The 27,557-nt window shown below is 47.5% G+C and overlaps 1 protein-coding gene across 1 annotated transcript in view; it reads right to left on the reverse strand.

The window, feature by feature from the left end:
* Window positions 1–2,809: 2,809 nt before the first annotated feature.
* PLEKHA2 (pleckstrin homology domain containing A2) overlaps window positions 2,810–27,557 on the reverse strand; it is a 53,967-nt gene continuing 29,219 nt past the window's right edge. Inside the window, exons 4-12 of the mRNA XM_065899956.1 lie at window positions 24,981–25,029; window positions 23,484–23,581; window positions 17,531–17,671; window positions 16,562–16,708; window positions 16,159–16,227; window positions 15,734–15,804; window positions 11,684–11,747; window positions 3,610–3,687; window positions 2,810–3,172 (exon numbers count right to left, since the gene is read on the reverse strand). Of these exons, the coding sequence (XP_065756028.1) occupies window positions 2,810–3,172; window positions 3,610–3,687; window positions 11,684–11,747; window positions 15,734–15,804; window positions 16,159–16,227; window positions 16,562–16,708; window positions 17,531–17,671; window positions 23,484–23,581; window positions 24,981–25,029 (1,080 nt within the window). The remainder of the gene's footprint in view (window positions 3,173–3,609; window positions 3,688–11,683; window positions 11,748–15,733; window positions 15,805–16,158; window positions 16,228–16,561; window positions 16,709–17,530; window positions 17,672–23,483; window positions 23,582–24,980; window positions 25,030–27,557) is intronic.

Below are 27,557 nucleotides of genomic sequence, written 5' to 3' on the forward strand. Positions count from 1 at the left end.
AACTACGTTCACCAGCCATCAGCTGACCCTGAGCAAGCAATTCCTTAACTTTCAAGAACAGTGGACAATAATAGTTCACCTATGGGGAGACACCTGAAGCTGTTACACACAGTGGGTCAAGACCATGTCAAAAGTCTTATGAAAACAGCACAACTCAGAGAACGTTTTTATTCCACACACACAAAAAAATGCAGTACCTTTTTTTGGTTCCTGTTTTTAAAACAAACAAAATGAACAGGTTTATTCCAGAGCCTATGCACTTAACTACTAATCGATATTGCATCCCCTCCTTGTTTTTTCCATTTGGTTCCATTTTTCACATTTGACACCAAATGCTTTGGTCGTATATGCACCATCTTTGGCTCACACGTGTAGTAACATTAAAAAGTGTGATGTGAAATTAACCAGAAGCTAAGAAATACGAGCTCGAAAGGAATTCTGAGATAAGATTTGGCAATGAGAATGCCTCTAAGCTTCACTGAAGATAATTCTATTTATCTGGTGTTGGAACTACATTAACAACGCTCTAACTTGGAATTCCCAAGTATCTGCCAACTAGAATCCTTGTTTCCCCTCTATTATGATCATACAATCTGGATTTATAAGCATGTTTAATTTAATACATTCTCAAAATAAACCTTACTGAATAAGAAACATACCAGCTTACCATAATGGCCAATTAATTCAGCAGTAGTAATCGAGCAGAGAGTTTATTTAAAAGAGGAAGAAATGGGTAGATTTTCACAAGTTAAACACCAGGAGATGACATCTTTCCATGAGTCAGGGAATGTTTACAGAGATCTCAGAAGGTCCTAATTTATCTTTGTTAGTTCCATTTCTCTGTGCACTTTCTTTCACCTAGCCAAAGAATTTTCTTGAGGAAAATCTGAAGATGAAACCTGAGACAAAGAACTTTAAGAATTCGTAATGCCTTCTTGAAACCAGGCTACTTGAAGTATGTTGTCACCTTGATCACTCATAAATAAATAACCTCCAAACCAGGGATTTCTAAGGACAAAAGTATACAGGAGGCTGCAGAAAAGAAGGGAAAAAAAGAGAGAGAGAGAAATCTAGAGCAGATTTCCTTTTTTATACCAGGACCACTAGGGCAAACAATTTAAGTGAAAATTATCTCCAAAGAAGTACGGTCGAAAAGTTCTCAACCTGACACAGACTTCAAGGAAACTACACTGCCCGAAACAAACAGAAGATTTCCCTCAAGCCACTAAGGATTTTCTGATCACAGTCTCCTCCTCTACTCGTTAATTCTTAATTTAAAGACAAAATTAACTGATCTAGCTGATACAGAGTTCTAGATAGAACTGAGTTAAGCTCCCTCCCTTTAGGGAACCTTGGTAGCAGTTCACCACATAAGCTGGACAGATAATTTCTCCCAGGGACCCTGGAAATAGGATCTCTTGTCAAATGGAAGAAGGTACATCCTAAAATACGGGATGGGAAATACAATCTATGCTCTTCTACCTGGGAAATCTCTAACCAGCAATGCATAGGCTGTAAATCAATGTTTCTCTGCACAGTTTCTATTTTATTAAAGATATAAATATCTCTCAAGATTATCTTTGTTATCTCCTCACTGTTATGAACGTTGAACCTCGTCAGACGACAAGATTTCATCATGCAAGTACAGACACGAGGCATCACCCAAAGGGCAACACAAAGAACAGAAAGAAAGCAAATCTGCCAAGGTATACAATATACAGCACTTAAAATCAGACTACTATCGGCCCATGAAAGAAGAGCTGAGAGGCAAGAACCCAAGATCATCTGTCTTTGCGAAAAGAGACCTTTTCTTCTGTCTGGAAAACATGGATCAAAAATTTTTAGCTGGATGAACTCAACTCCATCTCTTCCCAGCACCTGCTTTAAAGCAACTCTCAAACTCTAAAATACAGATGTGATGTATCACACAAGTGAATTATCATACACTCATCAACCCTCCACACATTCCAAGTAACGCCATATCAAGGGCAATGTCTGTTCTGTTCTCAGCACTGAACACTGATAAACCCATCCTAAGGGCCTGACACAGCAACAGGGTGGGCAGGTCTGTCTCTCACAGCAACAGTATCTGGGGTGAAAGAACATCTCAAAGAGAACAGAGTAATTCCCGAAACTGGATGATGCACTGGGGTTGGGAGTGCATTCTCCCATTCCTTACAAGAGGTCCCTATTTCTTCCCCCATGGAGGTCCCCCGGAGGTTGGGGGAATCTGCCCTGGTCGACATTCAGGGCCCCCCCCCGACCAGCGCCCAGATTTTAACACCTCCCCTCAGAATGTATCCCAGCCAAGCTGGAGCCTGGGTGTCCCCCACTGCTTCCCCCAGTTTCAGTTGGGTGAGTTCCCACCCTCCTACTTCACAGTCAAACTTCAGCCAATGAACAGCAATAGGATAAAACCAGATGACTGGCCTCAAGGTTCTGCACCCGGCCTGAAAACAAAGGGAAGAAACTAATAAGACGAGGACAAGGAACAAAAACTTGGTTAGGGATGAAATTGGCCTTCCAACCTCCACTCACCAGGTGGACCATGGAAGAGTCAAGGTAAGAGGCACCCTGCTCTCCACTGAGCAAGCCTACAGGTCTAACCTGGTGACTTTCCCGAATTAAAAACACTGCATTGATTTAAAAAAAAAAAAAAAAACAGCTGGATGCTCCCCTCCCCCAAGAGAGCTCCACAGGGATGTGAGTGCCAGGAAGGCCTCCGACTGTCCTCCAGCAGGTGGAGAAACTGAGTCACGGCCCCTTGGACATCTGAGTCCTCCCCTTCCCTCCTGGGCACTGCGCCTCATCACACATCAGAGGTCCGTATGTTTTCATCATCGAGGTTGAACACAAATGGCTTCTCCTTGGGGTGCTGGGGCTCCGATCTGTGCCTTATCCGGGAGCTGGGCAGCACCCCAGAAGTACTGCTCTCCCCAAGTCGAGGCATGAAAAAAGAGTCCTCAGGAGTCTCTTCAGTGGGCAGCAGCTTTTCCCCAGCCTGGGGGACAGGTGTCCAGGGCTGCCAGGAGGAAGCCACGGAGGGGGCTTTGCAGAGGGCCCTTCTCTCCTCCAGAGGTGGCCGCCCTCTGCACAAGACAGAGTTGGGCCCCCCTGAGAGGCTGGAGCTTCCAGAGCGGGTCAAAGAAATGGATCGAGAAAAGGACATTTCCTACAAAAATAAAAGGCGGGAAAAAGAGGAAAGTAAGAGTTTTCCTGACAATGTTTACCCCAAGGTCCCAGGAAGAGGACCCCCTCCAGGATCACCACCCTCACAGGCCCAGAGACACGCGTCTACAGAAATTAAATATGGCCAGCGGCATTCACCCCAGAAGTGTCAAGGTCTGCCTGGCAGGGAGATGTGCAGGACACATTGGAAGCTCTGGTTCTCTATCCAACCCTACCTCACTTCCTCCAACTACTGAAAAAAACAAAAAATAAAAATCTGTACCCAAACCAGTCAAAAGAGAAAAACAAGCAAGACAGCCCGGGGCTTCAGCTGCATCTGGGCACCGGGCTGCTTCCCTACATCACCAAATAAAACCCACCCACTCGGGACAACTCATCACGAGGTTGACAGTGACTGTGAACAGGAAGGAAGCGACTTACTCTGGGGTGGCACTTGAGGGCCTGGACAGCTGCCCCGATCTCCTTAATCCAGCTGTGCATGTCTTCTGGACTGTCTGCCTGCAAAACACCCACCACACTTACAGAGACACGTCTGGCACTGTGATTTCAGCTTTCACGCCTGTGACTCAATTCTAAGTTCGTAAAATCACACCATTAGAGCTGGAAGGGATCTCAGAAACCATCCAGGCCAGTGGCTTTCAGACTTCTGAGGACATTTTTTTCCCCAGAAAAATCATATTTGTCACCCCATAAATAAAAGGGCTCAAAGTGGGGCAGAGGTCGTGACAGAGGGAGAGCTTAGAGGCCCATCCCTACTGAAGTCCCTCACCCCCTCTGGAACACAATCGGCCTGGCCTCACCCCCTGTTTTACAGAAAAGGAAAATGAAGCCCAGAAAGCCAGAGCCCAAGGTTTAGGGCTGGTCTAGATTCCAGTTCTCCTGACACCCAGTGCAGTCATCCTCCTACCACAGCTATCCCAACAAATGATCCCACTTTCAGCTCCAGTCCCATTAAAACCAAATCCTCTGCAAATCCTCCCAGACAGGTGGTTTCTCCAGGAATAGGGCTTCTCTCAAAGCACAAGTGATCTGGGTCTGTCCTGAGTCCCATCCAGGCCTCAAGAGTTGCTAGACTTGCAGCACCAAGCTCACCAACAAGTAGGGAAGGGCACAGGCGAGGCCTTAAAAAGTTCTTCCCTCAGAAATACCGAGCAACCCCAGAAGGGGGCAGCAGCGGCTCTGTGAAGAAAGAGGAAAATCAGAAGCCAAGCCACAGTAGGTAGAGCCCTGGGAACTCTCAGTGCTTTCCAGCTTTACAGGAGCTGAATCCAAGTGAACCTGGCAAACATTTACTGAGGCCTTACTCAGGGTGACACGTGACATCAGGTACCAGGCACACAGATGGGACCAAGACTGAATGAAGCCTTGACCTCCAGAAACGTTTTATTAGTTAACCTCTCTCTGTCGCCCTGCACCTTCCCCTGATAGAGCCACCCAAAATTACCAGCATGCATCTGCATGCCCGCGCATGCATGAATGCAAACACCACACACGCTGGCCTGCAAAATTCTCCACATATACCCCTCACTCTCCCCATCCCTAGAATGATTCTTTCCCTTTGCATTATATCAAGGTAATTACATGACCAGTCTTTTTAAAACCCTCAAATTTGCATGCTTACCCCATCCTGTCCCCAAACCAACCCTCCCTGGTTAGGTGTGTGCAGGACACTTACAAGGGGAACAGTTTCACACCCTGGCACGCTGGGCCAAAGAGAGGCAGCAACGGTGCCCCTGGAGAAGACCCCTCTCACGCACCATAGCTGCAAATTCACCTGCCCTCTCTCTTCCCTGGACTTTTCTTTTCCCAGTTACCTGACAACCTGGTGGTTTCCCAGAAAGAGAAATCCATCCCTAGTCTAAAAAGATAACCAGGACACGGTCTCCAAGATTCTTCCAGAAAGTATTTTACTGATAGCAGGGCTAGCTAACCTGTTCCACAAGTAGAACTATTGGGAAAAATTAAATGAACTCATTTAGGTAAGGCAGTTTGAAAGAGCCTAATACACAGAAAGGGCTTCATATTAGTCATTATTGTTGTTGTTATCATTATATGAGGGACACAGATGAAGCCTTAAATTCCAATATTATAAATATGTTTGCTGCCTTCTCCCTACAACTTTTTAATTTCATTTTCTTCATACTCAAACTGTGGATAATTCTTACCTAAAGGATCAAATTGTTGGGATCAAGTAAGATAACATACTTTTTCTTAATATGCTTGTTTATCAGCCCCATAAAATGGTTTACAGACGGGAGGGTGACCAGGTCTTCACTGCCTACCTGTTTTCTATTGTATTCTTTTCAGCCTTCTTAAGGATTTCTGTACACATGTCTATATTTCTTGAAGTCTCTCAGATTCCTTGGGTTGTTTGAAAAGATATTAATAATTATTTCTATTATAAATAACATTATCCATAAATGCTAATGTCTATTTCTACAGTTAGGAAATTTAAAGTAAAACTGTATTGTATCTCAATTCACCTTAGCTATATTGCTTTTCTCTGGATAAAGTGACCAATTATACATTGCATTTTCCAATCTCAGTTTCAAAAGAATACTTTGCTAATTAAAAAAGTTTTTTTCAACTGTAAGCCGAATAATATTACAGCATGCTACACGGGCCTCTCACTGTTGCGGCCTCTCCCGCTGCGGAGCACAGGCTCCGGATGCGCAGCCTCAGTGGCCATGGCCCACGGGCCCAGCCGCTCCGCGGTATGCGGGATCCTCCCGGACTGGGGCACGAACCCGCGTCCCCTGCATTGGCAGGCGGACCCTCAACCACTGCACCACCAGGGAAGCCCCAGTATGCTTCTTAATTTATGTAGAAAGTCATATTCAAACTCTTAATTACTTCACTAGTCAATTACATTATAGAGATGACCCTGGAAACAAAAAGTAATGTAGAAGACAGCAAGTTGCAACTCTGGGGGGGGTGTTATATGGAAAGAGCCTCTGCATGTAAATTGTTGTCATTGTTAAGTAAATTAAAATAATATGAGCAAAAGATAATTAAAGGGAACTTTTTTTTTTTTTTTTTTTTGCGATACGCGGGCCTCTCACTGTTGTGGCCTCCCCCGTTGCGGAGCACAGGCTCCGGACGGGCAGGCTCAGCGGCCATGGCTCGCGGGCACAGCTGCTCCACGGCATGTGGGATCTTCCCGGACCGGGGCACGAACCTGTGTCCCCTGCATCGGCAGGTGGACTCTCAACCACTGCGCCACCAGGGAAGCCCTAAAGGGAACTTCTGTAAAAATAATAATAAGATAACATATTTGGGGAAGAAGAAAGGCTATTTTGAATTGGAATGAGATGGTGGCAATTAAATTGTCCATCAGCAGAATAGCATTTCTTACAGATTTTCCTTCTAGGGGAACAGAAGTTGATTTGGTGGGGAAATGTGAGAAGACAGAGGGAAAGATGGGGATGGGAGCTAAGGGAGAGACAAAGGTCTCCCGCATCACACAGGAGATGGAATGTTTTCATTAAACAGATTGCAAGACCCCCATGATGACAGTCCAATAGTCAGTTTCCAGGGCTTTTTAAGCTACTTTTAGTCCTTTTATCACCATAGCGAAAAACGCCCCACCCACAAGCCACAGACCATCTATCTGACTGTCGTTTGAGACAGTCAACAAACACTCACTTCTTCTCTAGGAGCAATCACTCAACCAACCTAGGTGTGCTCACCCCAGCTCCACTTAGCAAGGAATCCTGAATCAGAGAACACTGGGAATCACCTGACTTAACAGCTGGAAACTCAAACACAAGAATCCAGATCCTCTAGAATTCGTTCAGATCATTTCCAATTCTCTAATATAAACAATACTGCTATTCACATCTTTGTGTATAAAGCTTTTTTCATACTTAAGATTCTTCAGCTCCCAGGGAAGTTGCTAAAGAGTATGCATGCTTTTATTTGGGGGGGGGTGCCCACACCACATGGCATGTGGGATCTTAGTTCCGGGAATCGAACCCACGCCCCCTGCAGTGGAAGTGCAGAGTCTTAACCACTGGACTGCCGGGAAAGTCCCAGAGTATCCATGCTTTTAAGGCTCTTCTTATATATGGCCAGAGTGATTTCTAGTCAATAATATAGATTTCATTTAAACATATATATGTATGTATGTATATTACATGCATCCTTGTTAGAATTAAATATTACAGTTTAAAAACTTTTTTTTATTTTTCGGCCACAATGCGAGCTTGCAGGATCTTAGTTCCCCAACCAGGGAGGCAACCTGGGCCCACAGCAGTGAAAGCGTAGAGTCCTAACCACTGGACCGACAGGGAATTCCCTTTTATTTTTTATTTTTTTGTTGTTTTAAATATTACAATTTTTAAAAAATCTTTGCTAATATGATGGGAAAAACAATTAAATCTCTTTCTTAAAACATTTAGTATTTGAGACGGAAATCGTTTGCTAATTACATTTCTTCCCTAATGCTCTAATTCCGTTTAAGGACATTTTTCTGTCAGATAACCCAGGTAGTGAACCCAGCCATGAGGATAATAAACAGTAGTAAACATTATTTTAATGCTCACTAATGTTTAAAACATTATTCAAGGGGCTTCCCTGGTGGCGCAGTGGTTAAGAATCCACCTGCCAATGCAAGGGACATGGGTTCGAGCCCTGGTCTGGGAAGATCTCACATGCAGTGGAGCAACTAAGCCCCTGCACCACAACTACTAAGCCTGCTCTCCAGAGCCCTCGAGCCACAACTGCTGAGCCCACGTGCCACAACTACTGAAGCCTGCACGCCTAGAGACCGTGTTCTGCAACAAGAGAAGCCACCACAATGAGAAGCCCACGCACCGCAATGAAGTGGCCCCTGCTCGCCGCAACTAGAGAAAGCCCGTGCACAGCAATGAACACCAAACGCGGCCCAAAATAAATAAATTTATTTAAAAAAAAAAAAAAAAATATATATATATATATATATATATACACACTATTCAAAGAGAAAAGCAGATACTGATCCCACACGAGAAGAAATAGGATATTACATTACTGAGATCACAGTTTAAATCTCTATTAGTAGTTTTAAGAACTGGACTCCACTGGCAACAGAAATTAAGTGAAACCTCAAAAATTATATGCAAAAATTACAGTGTATGTGTATATCTATCTTTTATGGAAAGCCTGTGCTTAGCTTTCATCAAAAACTCAAAAAAAAAAAAAACTCAAAAATATCTTAAAACCACATCACAAAGGTAGCTCCATGAACCAGTAAAACACAGAGCTGAAATCCACCCACCCTGTGGTGAATTACTAAGAGACTAGAAAAAAAGCCTTGAAACTCAACAGAACAAGAAGGGAAGTGCCAAGCTTATACCTTCCTCTCTTCCTGGTCTGCTTAAGTGTGTACATGTTTCTGGTGCTTGGTTCAAAAGGAAAAGTAGGGTTTCTGTCCTTGAGGGCAGTTTTTGAGGTGAGAGGAACAAAGGGTATTAAATGCATCACTGCAGTCTGTGGTTTTATTGCAGTCCGATGAGCTTTGATTACCTGGAATGAGACCGGTATCATAACATTTTCAGTGGGTTCAAGCACTGAGTTCTAATGGGCCATCAATAAAAGGCTTCCCATATGTACCTCTGGTTACTTCCATTGCAGCTGTCCAAAAGCTTTAGGCATCTCCTTCTTAACCTTATTCCCAACCTCTGCAGCCCTCCCTTTCCAACAAGCTAATAACCCCTACCTCTCCCCAAGAACCAATCCCACCTTTAGATACAGCCCTGCCACATATGATCCATTCAGAATGCAAAACTGACCAATGGATTTTAATGTAAGAGTATGAAAGTTTATTGATACCAGCTTCTGATTCCACACAGCACCTAAACATTAAGAAACTACGATTTGTCAAGTTTCGGTATAGAATCAAAGAAGATCCACAATTATCTGAAAGAGCTATTAAAATATCCCTTTATTCCAAATACATGTCTCTGCGGGGCCAGATTTTCTTCATACTCTTCCATCAAAACAACATATGGCCACAGACTGAGTGCAGAAGCAGATATGAGAATCCTGCTGTCTTCTAATAAACCAGCCATTAAAGAGATTTGCAAAAATATATTTAAAAAATGCTACTCCTGTTGCTTTTTTGTTTTAGAAAGCGTTATTTTTCATTAAATGTTACTTGTGTTAACATAAACGAGTTTAGTTGTTTTTAAATGAATAAATACATATTCTTAAAGAGTTTTAATCTCTACTCTTCTCCAACCTTCTATTCTGAGTTTTGGTGCTATACACAGATTTGTCCATTTGCTCATTTATTTATTCAGGGGGATGTGAGTGTTCTTTTATCCTAGAAATGTGGGAGCAGATGGCAAAGTAGGACAGAAATGATGATAAGGTACTGGTCAATGTGCAGACACTCGTGCCAATGATGCAGTGTCTTCTGAACTTTTTTTTTTTTTTGGTTGACGTTCATGTTTCCCAAATCACTATCTCCAGTCCGAGGCTCTGTTCTAGACTCTTAACCCCAGCATAATCGCTCCCTTCACCCCACATCCAATCAACTCTCAAGTCCTGGAAAGGACTTATCAATAGCTTCAAATGTTTCCACTTTTCTCCATCCATCCAAGTTCAGGCTACCTTTATCTCTCACTGAAACCATTACAACAGCCTTCCAGCTGCTCTCCCTGGCTCCTGTCTAACCCTTTTCTTACCTGTCCCCTACACTGCACCGGACAGGACATTCACCGCCAGCATCCCATCAACAGGACCAGGACCGAGGGCTCTCATCTCCACTTTACAGATGAGGAAAACAAGGCTCTTAGGTCACTTGCCCAAGTGGGATTTTTAGGAGGCAGATCTGATTGGGTCACTCCCCTAGCTTAACCTCCAAGGACCCTAACTCCCAGGATAAAATACAAGCTCCTGAACAAGGCCCACAGGCCACAGGCCCTCCATATCAGCTTCCCAGCACCTGTGCCCCTTTCATCTCCAAGCTTTTTTAACCCCTGCTGTTTGCTGTTCCCTCTGCCTGGGCCACTCTTCCGCCAAGGGTTTGGCTTCGGTGTATCTTCCTTCAGGAAACCTCCCTTGACTCCCTGAGACTGGGGGAGGTACCCTTCTTGGGAGTTCCCATGGCAACCACTACTCACCCTAAGGGTAGCCCTTCTCACAGTGTTTTCTTGTTTTGTTTTTTGTTGTTTTATTCCCCCACCCCCATGAGTGAGGTTGTTTCATACTTGTAACACATTTAGGTTCTTTGGTCATATTCTGCATGCCATGCTAGGATCACCTGACCTCCTAAATGATTTTTTAAATTTGCGTATATTAAAGGTTTATGCTCTGTGCTGCGAAATTCAATTTCACACATCTGCCACTGCAGTATCACACAGGACAGTTTCACTGCCCCAAAAGCTCCCCTGCGTTCATCTCTCCAACACGCCCTCCCCACCTCAGCACACTGTTCTAACTGCCTGTTTACCTGACTATCTCCCTCTCGGGTTCAGGATCCACTCTGTTGAATGCGGGGTCCCCAGGATGAGGCAACGCCCCATCTGTCTAGTCCAAGAACTGGAAACTCTTTTGGTGCACCGACAGCTCAAACATGTCCCTGAATGGCCGTGGAGGCTACTCTAGGGCCCCAGCAGCACTCTTCCACAGCTCTTCCCAGATGCTTGTCTAAATGAATGGAACACACAGATGCCTCAGGCTGCTAGCATGTCTGCTGGGCTCAGGAAGGGGGACCCGCTCAGAGGGACCTGCTGCTCACGAAATGGGTGAGGGTCGACCTCACGAAAGGGATGGTGTTGAGTGGGGAGCGTGCGGGGAACCCTGAGAAGCTTTGGTCGGGGAGCCCCACATTTCAACCAACACACTCCATGGCAGTCTTGGCACTAGACGGGCACCATCGCCGTGAGGCTGCAGGAACCAAGGCACGCTCTGTGGACGGCCAGGCAGGCTGCAGCGAGGGCTTGGCCTTGAAAGTCTAGGCCATGCTAGAGGCTAGAAATCTGCCTTTCTAGCTCCTATGATTTGAGAAGGAGTTGGGAGAACTCCAAGGCTGTGGGTGGAGGGGAGATGCTTCTGAGAGCTGAACCGTCAGAGTCCAAACAATCGCTTTCTCTGTGCAGCTGGCTGTGCACCTGGTGCCCGCACAGGGCCCTCTGTGCTTTTGTCCTTCCGCACACAGTGCTGTCCACACATAGACGGGGCTTATAAATACCCTCCAAGGGAGAAGTGAAACCACTGACCAGTTCTCCTTTTCTCTGCTGAGCTGGCGCCCAGCAGCTACGAGCAGCTGGTACAAACTCACATTCCCCAGTGTAGCGGCTCAACCCGTTCTTATTATTTTACGGTTGGGAAGCTTTTGGCAAACATCCTGTTTAGAATAAAATGGGAGTCGGACTGACTATCGGGGGCTAAATTTACCACCTAGAAGCTTCGAACAAAATAAAAGAGAAAGCAAAGGGAAAGGCAGGCCTACAAGTACACCACCCACAGAGAAGGAACGTCAGCGTCTTATGGCAGCGAGCTTTTTTACCTGCACGTAGAAGGTCCTGGAGCTGGTTATTATTTCAAACAGGTTGTCCCTCATCAGCAGGTCGCTAGACAGAGAAAGGGATAGAAAGTTACCAGGCATGCTGGTCACCCGTTGAGGACTTGATTCACCCTGAGGCAGGTACCCGTGCCCCCTACCCTAAAAAGGGGGTTCACAGGCCATTCCTCTTGCTGCCCTGCCTCAGAAGGCATTACAGGGTTTCCTCTAGCTTCACTTCCTGGAGGGTCTCAAGTGGTTTAACAATCCCCATGGATCCCCCTCCCCAATACACACCACCACCAGTTCTAACAGGACAAAGCTCCTTGGCCTCCAAAACCTCTTGCCTCACATGCACCACACCCCACACCGTCTACGACTGTGTGATTCTTTAGTGGGTCAGATGTACTGATAAAAAGTGCTTGGTGAGAAGTACTGTTTCAAGTGTTTTTATTTGAGGGTCAAGTAGATGAAAATTTTATTGGTTTTATATATATACACAAGCACACACTGTTCTATGTCCATTATGCTCCATTAAATATATATTTTATATACATATATATTATTAAGAGATGGACATATAACAGTATATTTGTAAGATAAAAAACAGTATATTCATTTCAGGTGTACAACATGATTTGATATTTGTATACACTGCAAATGATCACTGTCTCGTATGTAACACTCAAATTTTTTTTCTCGTGATGAGGTTATAGCTTTTAAGATCTACTCTCTTAGCAACTTTCAAATACAGAATACAGTGCTATCAACCACAGTCACCGTGCTGCATATCGCATCCCCAGGACTTACTGATTTGATAACTGGAGGTTTGTATCTTTCGACCCCCTTCACCCATTTCGGCCACTCCCCCACCCTTCGCCTCTGACAACCACCAATCTGTTGTGTTATTTGTTTGTTTGTTTATTTGTTTTTTTTTGCGGTACGCAGGCCTCTCACTGTTGTGGCCTCTCCCATTGCGGAGCACAGGCTCCGGACGCGCAGGCTCAGCGGCCATGGCTCACGGGCCCAGCCACTCCGCGGCATGTGGGATCTTCCCGGACCGGGGCACGAACCCGTGTCCCCTGCATCAGCAGGTGGACTCTCAACCACTGCGCCACCAGGGAAGCCCTTCTTTGTGTTTTTTAATGTGTTATTTCATCCAATCTTCCCAACAATCCAATGAGGCAGTAAGACTTTCCCTACTTTACGGATGGGGAAACCCAGGCTCAGAGAGGTTCCATGACTTGTCCATGGCACCGGAGTAAGGAACCGGCAGGGCCAGGATTTGAAACTGGGTCCAACTCCAGAGTCTACGCTCTTAGTTACTCCACTACCAGGTGCCACTCCTAAGGGACCTGAATCTCTTATTTCCAAAGCCTTTCTCCACCCACAGAGCAACTGCATCAGCTTCACTAAATCCCTGCTCTCAAAAGGGGACTGGATGCTCAAGAGGAAAAAGGGAAGGAGAGAGTAGACCACTTGAAGATGCTTCAAATTGGGTGTGAGGTTTGGAAGAGGGACCCTACTTCCGCAAGGAAGAAGGCGAGAGGTAGCTGATGCTCAGCCACAAACCTCCAATCAGCCGAAATTATTTACAGGGTGAAATGCCTGCTCTGTGTATCCAGTCACTGTGGGGAACATGTAAGGAGTAAAAGATCTAATTCCTTCCCCATGAAAGAACATAAAAAAGCAAAACTTTACAGTCAGATGTTAGACTGCGTGTTACACGCCAAGAGTTAGAATAATTCCAAGAAAGGACTAATCACAGGGGGACTTCCCCGGTGGTCCAGTGGTTAAGCCTCTGCACTTCCACTGCAGGGGGGCCCGGGTTTGATTCCTGGTTGAGGAACTAAGATCCTACATGCCATGTGGTGTGGTCAAAAAATTTTAAAAAAAGAAAGAAAGAAAGAAAGAAAAAGAAAGAAAGGACTGATCACAGGCAGGGCTGGCTTCAGGAATCAGGACTTGGAAGGAAATGGCAGGTGCGCTGCCAGTGACATGGGCACCTGGGCAAAGGAGGAGCATGAGACAAAGCCCCACATGGGCGGGGACAGCAATCAGGGGTCAGACAGACCTGGGGCCCAATCCTGACTCCACTGGGAAAAGGTATTTTAGGAATATTTTTAAAACTTTGTGAGCCTTTCTACCCCAACTGTAAAATGGAAATCAGAAGCCCTCCTCTACCAAGCTTCTTACCACAAAGATCAGTTATAAGTTATATAAGGCATCTCATAAGTTATATGAGGCACCTGGTACAATGAATGTCTCAGAGTGGTCATCTGAAATGCATTTCATTAGCTATTATAATTACTTCCTGTGTATCTGAGTGGAGACGGCTCTTCTTTCTGGATAAGATGGTTTAACCTTTTAAACTATTTATACGCATGTGGCACAATCTTGTCATCTACTACAGGGGAGGTAAAAGCAAACAGGGAGGAAACCCCCACCCTTTTCATATCTACTTCTCAGGCTACATGTGGCCTTTCAATTCAACTCAATTCAACAAAACGTTAACTGACTACTCAGATGCCCTAACCCCCGTGACTGGGTTTGGGAGACCCCAGTCTCACAGGCCTGGAACCTGCAGGGCCTCGGCAACTTCCTTCCCTGAGGATCTTCAACTCCCTCAATTCTTTTCCCCGGAGTTCAGTCTGACTCTGGCTCAGGCAAAGTGCAAAGCGCTCTTAGGGACGAACATTATCTGGGTTTCCTAAGCGGCCCCAATACACCCATCAACCTGCACGGGCCTCCGGGGTCAGGAACAAGCCTCATCTCTCCTCCACCCACTGTCACCTCTGGAGCCACACTTCTGCAACTTCCACCTGTAGCACCTTTCACGAATGATAATTTGTCGGTGGGAACTTCCCTAATCTTCCATACTCTGCAACTGCCGTTTGCAAGGCTCACAACAGTCCCTGCTTCCTTGGGCCACAAAACACCTCGTTTTCATGCAAGACCCTCCCATGCCTTCATGTGAGAACAGTCAGTCTGCTGCTAACAGCTTCCCTGGGGATGCAGGCTCTGCATGCACAGTCCGTGGGACGGAGATTCCATATAGTACCCCTACGGACTGCAGACTGAGGGCCAAATGAGGACTGCTGATGCCCGGATGCCCTTGGGTCTCTAAAGTTTGGTTCCAGGGGCACCTGTATGGGTGTTGGATATGGGAGAGCGCTCAGAGGCCCCAGGTCCCAAACTCGTCCTACGCTCTGTGGCACTGGAAAGGTGACCATTTCCTAGTGGAAAGAGGAACACATTAAAAATACTTCCTCGTCCTGCCCGAGAGCATTGCTGTGAATCATCCCCATATTAAGAAGACATCAGGGACTTTGTCAAAGTGAGGAGAGGAGAAAGGCATAACAAGTTCAGGGCAGAGGCATGGCATAAACAGGGGTCTGAGCAGATGCACTGAAAAGCAAGTGACTAAGGGCACAGTCCCCCTCCACCTCTGAGCCCAGTCCTCCGGTGAGATGAGCAGCTGACACCTGAGAAGCACCTCTCCTTTGTTCTATATCCTTTCTTTTTCTCCATCAGAAAAGTATCACATAGGCTCATTTCAGGAGTGAGAGTAAGGGGATGGGAAGAGGATAGGTTTGCCCAGCGCCATTTCACAGCTGCGGCAGCTTGGATGTGGAGAGTCAGCCACAGATGTCAAGGAGACAACATCTTCCTGCTCTTGGAAGAAGGTTCTGGTATAGAGCCTCAGAAGGGGAGTAACAGAAGAGTTAAGGCTGAGACGAAGTGAGAGAGTGACACGGACTTACATATACTACCGTAAAAGAGATAGCTAGTGGGAAGCAGCCGCATAGCACAGGGAGATCAGCTCGGTGCTTTGTGACCACCTAGAGGGGTGGGATAGGGAGGGTGGGAGGGAGACGCAAGAAGGAGGGGATATGGGGATATATGTATACGTATAGCTGATTCACTTTGTTATACAGCAGAAACTAACACACCATTGCAAAGCAATTATACTCCAATAAAGATGTTAAAAAAATAAAGAAGAGTTAAGAGGGCACACGGAGCTCTGACCAGAGAAGAATAAGCAGAGACAATTACCCAGACTTGACCAAACACTCGTGGGTCTTGAGAACATCCTTGAGGAATATGGTACGCAGTGGTTCTCGGTCCTGGGGGGAAAGAGAGAGAGAGTGCGTGAGGCTGTCAGCCCAACGCCCAGACCAGGCAGCCATCATCATCGGAGATGACTGGCTGAAACCAGGTGGCAAACAAGACAAGGTCTCAAAATAATCAAGAGAGGAAAGAAATCTAAGATGATGCTCTGTGGTCCTGACCACAAAGGCAGGGAGTTAAGGCCACTTCACATCACCGTGAAGATGCGCACACCAGAAGGACGGAGGTCAGACACAAGCACCCCCGGAGTCTGTGTGCCCACATCTCTGCTCAGACACACACACGTGGGTGTGACTCCTGTACCTCTGCCCTCCACGGCCTCTCAGGTGGGCCCCAGAGTGACTACAAACCTGCTCACACTTGAAGTAGCAGATGGTAAAGTCGTCCAGCGCAAAGAAGCGCCGTTTCCAGCTCTTGCGCTGAAATAAAGGGTAAAGAGCAGGATGTTAGAAGAGTTCCCAGCATTCCCGGGGGTGCGTTCGGGTTCTAAGCTCCTGGGGACCCCGCCCCACCGAAGCCAGGCTCCCACGTTGGAGGTCAGGGGCAAGGACTTCTTCTCACGGGGCGACTCCTCGGATCACCTCGAGCTGCAGGGCGGGAGCTCTCCCCACCCCAGCCTCTCCCTGGTTTGGGCGGTTTGGGCGTGACTGGCCCCACGCTCCTCCTTGCAAACTGCCCTCCCCTCTGCCTCGCCCACACCCACTGGCTCCCGGGGTCCCCAGAACCCCTCCCAGCCCCCGCATGGACACTCACCACATTCCCTTGCTTCACACAATAGCCGCTCTTAATGAGGGGGGGCCCGGTGGGGACACGGCAGCCTGTCGTGGGGATGTAACTCTGAGACCTTCGAAGGATGGCGTGGGAGCCAGGCTCACTCCCTTCCTGCCCATCCCCACCGTTCTACAAGGAAACAGCTGCAGGATTAGCGCCTCCCCCTCCTGACGCAGCCACACCCCTGACCCCACCCTCTCCGGCCAATCATCTCTTCCTCTTGGGCCACGATGGCAGTCAAGTGAGAAATAAACCAGATGGGTAAGCTGGGACGAAGTGAGAGAGTGGCATGCCCTTATATACACTACCAACTGTAAAACAGGTAGCTAGTGGGGAGCTGCCGCATGGCACAGGGAGATCAGCTCGGTGCTTTGTGTCCACCTAGAGGGGTGGGATAGGGAGGGTAGGAGGGAGATGCAAGAGGGAGGGGATATGGGGGTGTATTTATATGTATAGCTGATTCACTTTGTTATACAGCAGAAACTAACACACCATTGTAAAGCAATTATACTCCAATTAAGATGTTAAAAAAAAAAGAAAGAGAGAAAGAAACCATAAGAAAAACCCTTTGGCTTTGCCCCGGGAAGGCACTGTACAGTGCATTCAGAGACCAAGGCCGGGGAGGCTGGGCAGACCCGGGAGAAAGGGAAGACTCTGAACGCAAACCGGACGGGGCCAAAGGACAGTGGGGCTTGTTTCAAGCCATCCTCGACCCCCCTTCTCACGGGGTTCACAAGTGCCGGTCCCCGTGGATGATGCAGAGCTGTACTGCCACAGAGCTTCAGATGCGGTGGCCTCAATTTCTGCACTGCCGGCATTTTCTTGACCACCCCGTGTGCACTGGCTCCGCTACCCTCACCCCTTCCTCGGTCCAGCCCTTCTGTCATGTCACTGACACACCACGGACACCCCCGAAGCCCTCCACCCTCTGGCAGCCCCAGGCCCCAGCACCTGGTTGATGGGCGTGTGTACCACCACGCCTCCGATGATCTCTGTCTTGTAGGCCACCTGGGGCTTCTTCTCCAGGGCCAGAGGAGTTGCTAGGCTCTTGACAACTTCGGTCGTCAGGGGCAAGTTCCCAACTTTGGGTACCTGGGAAGAATGACAGAACAGTTAACAGGGAACAGAAGGCCTAGGAAAAGTTGGGGGAGGCAACAGCAGGAAGGGGGAGGGGAGGAAAGCTAATGTACGAAATTAGAGCACGACGCCCCTCTCCCCGCTACCCTTCCATCCATCCAAACCTGTATATGAGGAATTCAGCAAGCCACGCCCACCCCACGCACACGCACACCCACTCAACCAATGTACTGAGCACCTACTATGAGTCAGCCCTTGCCTGGCTAGAGACCAAAGGTAAAACAGCAAACACTGACACGTGTCCTGCCCTCACACCACATACGTGCTGATCAGGGAGACTGACCAAAACTACAGAGCAAGACTAGCAATCAGAGTGATTACAATCGTGGCGAGTGCCGTGAGCACGATAAACAGGAGCTGGGACTGACAGCAGCAGGGGAACGACTTGGAATGGAATGCTTGGCATGGCTGGTGTGCGTGGTGGAGGTCTCCAAGGGGAGAGATGCCGAAACAGTAACCTGGTGGACGAAAAGGAGCCAGGAACATGAAGACGGGAGAAAGCACGCTCAGCAGTGGGTAAGATGCCTGTGGTATACGGTACAGGACGCGGGGAGCATGAGCTCTGGAGCCCCAGGGCCTGGGGTGTAACTCCTGACCTGTCACTAACTGAGTGACACAGTCATACAGGTGTCACGGCCATCAAATGATAGAGGATATAAATTTCAACACGTTAGAAATATGAATAAAACTACAAAAGTATTTTAATTGTCAAAATATTCTAAGTAACTTTTTATAAACGGTGCTAACGTTTACAAATGCAGCCCTTTCTGTGGAATGAATTATCTTTGCTCCTCTCCATGACGGAGTTCGAGCACCACTGCTGGTGCAAGAATCACGGAATTTTTAGGGCAAGTTTGAGACCACAGGTTGCAAACTGGTGGCCCAAAGGTAGACTTGCCCCAACTGTGTTTCATTTGTCCTATCCAGTGTGTTTTTCAATCTGCTGTTAAAATCTGGGATATTTCACGTAAAAATCTTGATTTCCAGTGAAGCAGCTGTCCACTCTTCGGATGGGGAACGGATTCTTCATTTCGCCACAGTCCTGAACACCCTCCCAACCCGAGGTCATCGATCCTCATTCATGTTGCCGCTTTTCTTCCTCCTTGTCCATTTCTCATTTATACTGGAAAATTTTTCATCACAAGAGAGGCCCAGAGTAGTCCAGTTCTCTGCCCAAAGCCGATTAATACCTAGACAGAGACCAGACCCTGATGCTGCCGATGCAGTACCCACAGCATCACAAAGCCTGTCCTTCCACAGATGTGGAGAACAAACATACGGACACCAACGGGGGAAAGCAGGGGCAGAAGGGTGGGGAGCGGAGATGGTGGGATGAATTGGGAGACTGGGATTGACATGTATACACCAATATGTATAAGACAGATAACTAATAAGAACCTGCTATATAAAAAATAAAATAAAATAAAATTCAAAAAAAAAAAAGCCTGTTCTTCACAAGGACCCAACGCCCCACGTGGATCTGCCAGGAAAGTAACTGCAGACACCACGAGAAAAACTAACATCCTCTTCCACTTCTTCTACAGCCCTGGGAGCTAGAAAGACCTAAGAATCCAGACTGTTCAGCAGCTCACGGCCCAAGGATATATTGTATAATGCAGGGAATATAGCCAATATTTTGTGGTAATTGCAAATGGAAAGGAACCTTTAAAAACTATATAAAAAGTAAGGGACTTCCCTGGTGGTCCAGTGGTTAAGAATCCGCCTTCCAATGCAGGGGAAGCAGGTTCAACCCCTGGTCAGGGAACTAAGATCCCCCATGCCGTGGGGCAACTAAGCCCGCGAGCCGCAACCACAGCACCCATGCGCCCTGGAGCCTGTGCGCCACAACTAGAGAGAAGCCCGCGCGCCACACCGAGGAGGCCACGCACCACAGCAGAGGATCCCACGTGCTACAACTAAGACCTGATGCAGCCAAAAATATAAATAAATAAATACTTTTTTTTTTTTTTTAATTAAAAAAAATAAACTATTGCAAGCCACGGGGAGAAATAAAGAGCTCACAGCTCAGGACCATAGGAGAACTCTGCCTGCCAAGGACAGGGACTAAAGGCCACACCCCCTGGCATCTATCAAAACGACTAAGACCATCATGATTACGCTGGGGCCCCAGAAAGGAGACAGGGCCCCTCTTCCCGGCCTGTGCACTCAGCTTAGACCACGGTGACCTCTGCCCACCAACTCTCCAGATTGGGCCAGAAATCCACCCTGTCCTTCCCTTCTGGCTGAGGGACAACCGCAGCTCCCGTTGCTTTGGGCCTCTGTTCAGTGCCAGGCAAAGTACCCATCTCTTTACTGCATTATCTCTCATCTCAGACGATCTATCAGGTAGGCCTTATTTTCTCCATTTCATAGATGAAGTAAACTAAAGCTCATTGGAATGAAGTAACTGCCCCACTGCTAAACACCACTACCTACCTACCTGGACCACCCTTTCCGACTTCTCTGTGTTTTGCTCTGATAAGATAGAATTCTTTAGGGATGTGGATTAGTGCTGGGGTGTCCAGAGATATAATCACCGTGGAACAACACAACTGCCTCCAAATGACCCAAATGAATTCCTGAAACCCAGCAAAGACGGAGGGAAGTGGCCTTTCAGCGTTCACGGTGGCCAGAAGAGGACTCCTGGTGACTTGGCTGTTGTGTTGCCTCTCAACCCGTCAGCCCACCCAGAGAACCGCTGGTTGTCACCACTCATGTCCCTGCATCGTGGGCTGCCTCTGGCCAACCACCTGGAGCCTCTGCAAAGCTGTTTCCACTTCTGAGACTCTGAATCAGCCTGCGGAGGGCAAACTCACCAATAACTACACTCCAGATCTTGAAAACAAGTTCATCCTCTTGATTTGTGTATCTCCCAGAATCCCGGTGAAAGGTGGGACCCCTTTCACCCACTGTGGAGGGTCCTCTGATGGGGGAGGCCCACAGGGTTCCCATTTGCAACGTGAAACGAAATTTGCAAGGACTCATCTTTCTTCCCACCAGGAGTGGCTAGGTTGCTACAGGGAATAATCCAACTTGGGAGGGAAGGGGAGAAAGCTGTGCTTTTCTTTTACTGCTCAAACTTCAACCCTTTTTTTTTTTTTTTTTTTTTTTTTTTTGCGGTACACGGGCCTCTCACTGTTGTGGCCTCTCCCGCTGCGGAGCACAGGCTCCGGACGCACAGGCTCAGCGGCCATGGCTCATGGGCCTAGCTGCTCCGCGGCATGTGGGATCTTCCCGGACCGGGGCACGAACCCGCGTCCCCTGCATCGGCAGACGGACTCTCAACCACTGCGCCACCAGGGAAGCCCAAACTTCAACCCTTTTGAAAAACTTTAGTGAGTTGAATAATGTCTCCCAAAATTGTCCACCCGTAACCTCAGAACATGACTTTATTTGGAAATAAGGTCTTCGCAGATATAATTAAATTAAGATGAATTCATGCTGGTTTAGGCTGGGCCCTAAGACCAATGACTGATGCCCTCCTAAAAGGAGAGGTCACACAGACACACAGGCCATACAATGGTGGAGACAGAGATGGAGGGATCCAGCTATTAGCCGGGCAGCGCCAAGGACGGCCGGGGGCCACTGGGAGCTGGAAGAGGCAAGCAAGGATTCTCCGCTTGAGCCTTCAGGGGGCACATGGAGGGCCCTGCCAACACCCTGATTTCAGGCTTCTCAGGACTAGGCGAGAACACATTTCTGTTGCTGTAAGCCACGCAGTTTGTTACGACAGCCCAAGAAAGCTAACACAGGAATACTGATACTCCGAGCGAACTCAATTCTTTAAATACCATTATGTCAACCATTATCTTCAGTCATAAGAACTCAATGACCCAGCACTAAATGACCAGTGATCTGCGGGGGGAAAAACTGGCTCCTGACCCTGGGAGGGTCACTGATCTCCAGGCACTTCCACTGCCTCGTTTATAAACAGAGATAATCACACCTGCCCTCCCTACCTAAGGTTTTCACAAGGCTAAAAGAAGCCATAGACATAAAAGTGGTGTGTAATCTAACCTCTTTTTACAACTGCTGCTCATTTTTCATATATTTATAAACTCTTTGAGATCTTGGAAGTCAGAAGGTCCTGGGTTTGAATCCCAGCTCTGCCATTTACTAAACTCTAGATTTGGGGCAAGACTCTCATTTCCGTTTTCCTCATCTTAAAAATGGCAGTGAATGCACCTGTCTCACAGGAGTGACATGAGGGGTGATGAATGTGGCCCGTGAGAAAGCTTGGTTCACTGGATACGCTGTCTGTGTCTTTCATCTCTGCATCTCCCCTGGGATGCTTCACTTCGCACACAAGGTGCCCTAAGATAAAAATGCATGTTATCAGGCAGTAGGGTACCCCTCCTCTTCCTTCTGTCACACAGGACCTCTGGCAGGAGGAGTGAAGAGATGTATAAACGGAGCAAAGGAAACTCAGGAAGACCCTGGAGGTTACGGAGCCCCTGCAGAGGCTGTGCCATCCCCGCAGGCCTCTGGACACCCGGCCTCTCGGTACCATCTCGCTCCCTCCCACTCCTGTTGCCAATCACTTCTGTCCAGTGGGGCCAGGAAAGAGGACGGGGAGCTAGCTGCTTAGAGCAACTCTACACTCAAGGCACAACAGCAAGGCAAAGAGGCCACCGCTGCCTTGCAGGCTGTGTAGCCCAGTTCACCAGGCAGGACCAAGGGAGGAAACACTTAACGAGAAGAAGGTACTAGACATTGAAAGCACTCCCCAAATTGTGGCAGACACAGAAGGGTGAAGACCTCAACTTGAATGAAGAAAACCTTTACTAAAGTCAGCATTCTAGAGCCGCACACACAAACATGTGGGTAGCAGAAGGGAGTGAGCGGCTCCCTCCCCCATGCCACCCCGGCATTTCTCTCTCTTTTCACAGGTTTACCAACGTTTATCAGAATAATGGGCCAACAAGCAAATCCGCTTTGTACTCTGCTTGGGTGCGGTATCACAAGGGCTGGGTAGAGTGTACAGGTTTCTTCTATTACTTTATTCACGGGAACCCTGAGATACCGGGGAGGATGATCTGCCCCAGCACAGAAGGGTTGTTACCGGAAGTCACTAGAATGTAAGCATTTCTGACTGTACGATACAGAAAATCAAGCTTTTCAGCAAAGCGTGGATTGCACGCCCGAAGCCTGCTTATATTATCGGTTAAAGGTCCAGTTTTTTCCAAACATAGTTTCCCCCTCTCTTCCTCCCTACCCATCTCCCTTTCTTTTTCTGTATTTCTAAGAAAGGAGTTCTTCGTTAGCCGAGTCAAGGAAAACAAGAGTCCTCACAGAACAGCCAGTAAACTGGTGCTTATAAACGGAAGGCTTTCCCAGGACAGGTCGGTGCATGGCCTGGACTGGTCCCCAGGTGGCTTCCTGAAGTCAGAAGAGTCTCCCCCAAGCCAGGAACAAGTTCCGACTTCCCTCCTCATGTGAGTTTCCTTTACTCTGTTTCTCGGAGTCAGCAATCCATTTTCCAATCCCGCCACATTCTGAATCAGCATCCCAGAATGACCCAAACCACGACCGACCAGGGGCCCTCCCCTCCCAGGAAGCACAAAGGGGACACTCCATAAACTTCCCCTTGAGCTTGATTCAAACTCAGACTCTCAGTTCAACTTGTGGTTAGTCAGCCAAGGTGTGAGAAGAGGTAGGGGAACTAGTCTGGAACAGGGTCCTGGGAAAGTCCCTGCCGCCATCTGGGTCGTTCCCGTGCGGGGAAGAGGCCCTGACCCCCTCCAGAAAGGAGAAAGATCATACATACAGTGATTTTGCTGGCTTGGTTCAGGGCTTCGACCCAGTCCTTCAGATCTTTCTGGTCATTGGCTTGAAGAAAATACCTCTGCGAGAGGGCGTTGATGACTGCAAAAGGCACGGGGACGAAGAGAGAAGAACCCGGGTCAGAACACACACAACACAGAGACTCCACAAAACTAAGGCGCTTCAACTAGCAGGGCGGAGGATCCCCGCCGCGCAGACGAAGATGCTTCCCACGGTGCAAAGTCACCTGCGTGAATGTCTGGGAAGCAGCGGGCTCTCGTTTTTAAAAGGTGTGGATTATTCCATCGGCCACAAGACAACAACAATAGCCTTCGTGTGCTGCTGGGAGGCAGCTCATCCACCATCCATAAGACACACGCCTGGACAGCTTTTCAGAGGCACCGAGAGATTGACAGTCGTGATGATACCTATATAATTTTGGCCCCAGTGTCCCTAGTTTCCACTGGCACAACTGACCCAGGTTAGGGGTCTTGTCTGTGGTTGAGAAATGTAACGAAGCTTGCCTGCGATCAAGTCTGTGACCTGGACCTCATTTTCAACCTGGTCTTTCCTCTGAGCACTCCATCAAGTCAACAGTTTACTTCTGGGTTCACTGTTTTTTGTTTTTTTTTAAGATCCGCTGACCACAAGATCTGAGAGTCATGTTGGAGCTTGGTCATGATATTTAAAGGGAGTGGGTGAAAGAACACAAAACAAGTTTGAAGCAACCTGAAGTTGGGAAAGGGGACAGATCAAAGGACCATTTTACTTTCCAGGCATAAATAAGCCGGAAGTGGAGGACGTGAGCGTTGTGGGGTAGACAGAGAGTCCCTTAGTTCATTCACTTATTCATTCAGCAAATATTTAGTGAGTACCCGCTGTGTGCCAGGAACCACACTCTAAGTGCCGGGGATACAGCAAAGACAAAGAGGAGCATCCCTGCCTTCGTGGAGCTCACACTCAGAACCAGAGAGACAACAGAAGCTATCTGTTAGCATCTGCTCGTAGCACTCAGCACAGCACTGAGAAGGCAGTGGAAGGCAATTAAATACTGATGATTCAATGACCTGCCTCCACTGAGCAGCTCCGCTTCCTGTGTCACTCTCACCGGTCACTCATTTGGCAACAAGACACTCAACAGAACGTTCCTCCTTTTCTATTATCCCCCAACTCCTTCAAGTCTCCACGTTTCCTAAGCACACCGTTACTCTGCTCTGAGACGAAGGTTCCCGAAAACTGCAGGTAGATACCCGGCACCCCGCCCTGCGGAGCCGGGAAGACTGAGACATCACTGGCTCCCGTGCCTCTGTCTCATGTTGCTAACAATCTTTGCAGGGAGACCAAGGAAAGGAGTATCACTTGAGACCCACGGACATGGCTGGGACAGCAGTCACTCACACACACAGGGTGTAAGTCACATGTGGTCACAGGACTGTCTCCACTCAAAAGAGGAAGCTGCTGTAGGAGTGTTCAGAAAACCCATCCTGGGCTCAGTACTTACCAAAGCAAAACGGAGTCTTGGGTTTCTGCTTTGGGGTGGCTATGCTCACCTAAATCAAATGAAAAATAAAAGAAACATGAATATGTTTCCAACAGTGTTGTAAAGTTGTGGGGGGGTTTTTTCCTCAAATTTTTTAAATTGGGAAAACTTTATACAAAAAGAAGAGTATATAAAACATATTCGAACATTTCAAGAACTAATAATTAATTGGAAACCCTGCACTCATCATTCACATCAAGAAATAAGCCACTATCGGTCCTGTTTCTTAGAAGCCCTTTGTGCGCCCCTCCCTGATGGAATCCCGTCTTCACCCCTCGGAGATAATCACCATCCTGTTATCTGTGTCGAATCTTCATCCTTGCAAAAACTCTTAAAATCCACTGAGTCCTGAAAAGATTCTCTTTGGACCACAAACATGCACTGACCCCATTCACACGAGCAAGATTCCACTCCTCTCCCAACCACCAACCTGCTCCCTAAACAGCTCTTCGAATTAAAGGTGGAACTGTCACAAATACATAGATTCCAATCAGAGTTCGCAGAAAGGTGAGGCAGCCCGTCACTCACTGCACTGGGACAACTGATCAGTCTCCCTTATCTCTACCCTGACTGTTTCACCATGAAAATAAGCACTTGCCCAGAGAGGGGCCCATGGAATCAGAGAGCATACCCGTATTGAAGCAGAAGGGTTCTTCTATCTCCTGCTGTGTTATCTTGCTTTTTCAAGCCTGCCTCTTACATGTATATTCCTGAGTATGTGCATGTTGTGAGCCCACCTCATTCAGGTTCAAATACACTGAACAAATAAAGGAAAGCATATTCCATCACATGGAATTAGGTGACTGCCCTTGATGGAGGCTGAACCTCACTGGAGCAGGCATCCACCACTGTACCTGGGAATTAAACTTAATACTGCCCGGAATACTCAAGACGGGAACCAAGGTGGCAGCCTATAAAAGATCAAAGGAAGGACAGGCGGTACAGCCTGGGCTTGGTGCCAGAGCACCTGGCCCCCAAACCCAGGAGGCCCAGTTGTCAGACCCCCATTTCCTGTTCTATCAAATAGGGTTAGTAAATCACATTCTCATAGGGCTATGGTGAGGGTTAAATGTGACAGTGTAGGTGAAGCACTTAAGCCATCCTGTCATACAGGAGCTGCTCAACCAAGGAGGGGCTATTTACACCCACTCCACACACCAGTACAAGCCGTGCCGTGCTTGGCACAATGGGCAAAATGCTGAGGGCCTTGTGAGCTTCTCCGGGGCCTAAAAAAATGCAACATTAATAAATATTTAATTAAATGTCTGTATAACATTATATCAACCTCACTGACAAGTATTTAAATAAATGCCTACAAGATGTCACACATTAAGTCAACTTCATTCACGTTTCAATTAAACATTCACAAAAATCACACTACATTCGAAAATAATTAGTAGCTTCGATTTTCTTGGTTCATAAGACTTCTTGGATGTGCAAGATGACAGCCGAGAAATTAGAGCCAATCATGAATTAAATGAGTTACAGCCAAATCATTCCAAAAGTAAAATGATTTAAATCCTTTCAAATATCTTACAGCCAGACAATTAGAGTCAACGAGGGATGTGAGTGTATCTTGATACGTTTACCATGACGTGAGGTGGAGGACAGAGGGCCTAAGAAAGTGTTGAAATAGTCCCGAAAAACATGAAGATTTATGCAAAGGTAAGCCCCCATATCCTGAGTACAGACACACGCAATGCAAATTCCGTTACATCTTCAGCACTCCCAGGAAGCGTGTGCTGGAGCCTCATGACGTTGAGTCCTGGCACCCGTGCCATCTTGTTCTCCTGCGATTCAGACCCCAGAATTCAATCTAAGCCACACTATGTGCCTTTATCCTGTTTGCCTCTGATGCTCTGATCTGTCAGTGACTCATGTGCTTCCTCCTTCAGCATCCGTGTTCCTGCAGGTCCTTGAGCCCACAGCTCCTACGCGTCCTGCCCTTGGTTCCTGTATAACCTTGACCGTCACAGAACTGCCTCGGCCATCCCGGTCCTCAGTACCCACCTATCTCACGGCTGCCCTTCTACCTTTGGCTTTCAAATGGCAGTGAAAAGCTGGGTGCTTCGAGACTTTTCTCTGGCTTATTAGGGGACTTGTTCTTTCTCCCCGACACTGACAATTTATCATCAACAAGAGACAGCACCACTGTGGGCCCTTTCGCCCTGGCTGGGTGACAAACAGGCCCACTCTGACCACAACTTATTACCAGCCTATCCGGGGAGAATGTGCTTATTACCGGAACCCAAGCTTTCAAAGAGATGGCCTGGTTTTTCATTTGTTTTTGTATGTTTATCCAGCGTTCAGTTGGGGGTATGCCGATTACACGCATGCACGTCTATAATTTGCCTCATGGTGACCACAGAAGGATTACTTGGCAAAGCAGCTCTTGCTGAATTAACAGGACATCAGTTCCAGGTCAGCCCCGATGGGCTGTTGAGCAAGGGTAAGACCCTCAACATCTCTGATCAGCTTCCCGATTGGCAAAGCCAGAGCGGAATGACTTGTCCCCTTCTTAGAGTCCCGGAATGACAA

The sequence above is a fragment of the Phocoena phocoena genome, chromosome 21 (genome assembly GCF_963924675.1).
Source record: "Phocoena phocoena chromosome 21, mPhoPho1.1, whole genome shotgun sequence".
In the NCBI taxonomy this organism is placed as follows: Eukaryota; Metazoa; Chordata; class Mammalia; order Artiodactyla; family Phocoenidae; genus Phocoena; species Phocoena phocoena.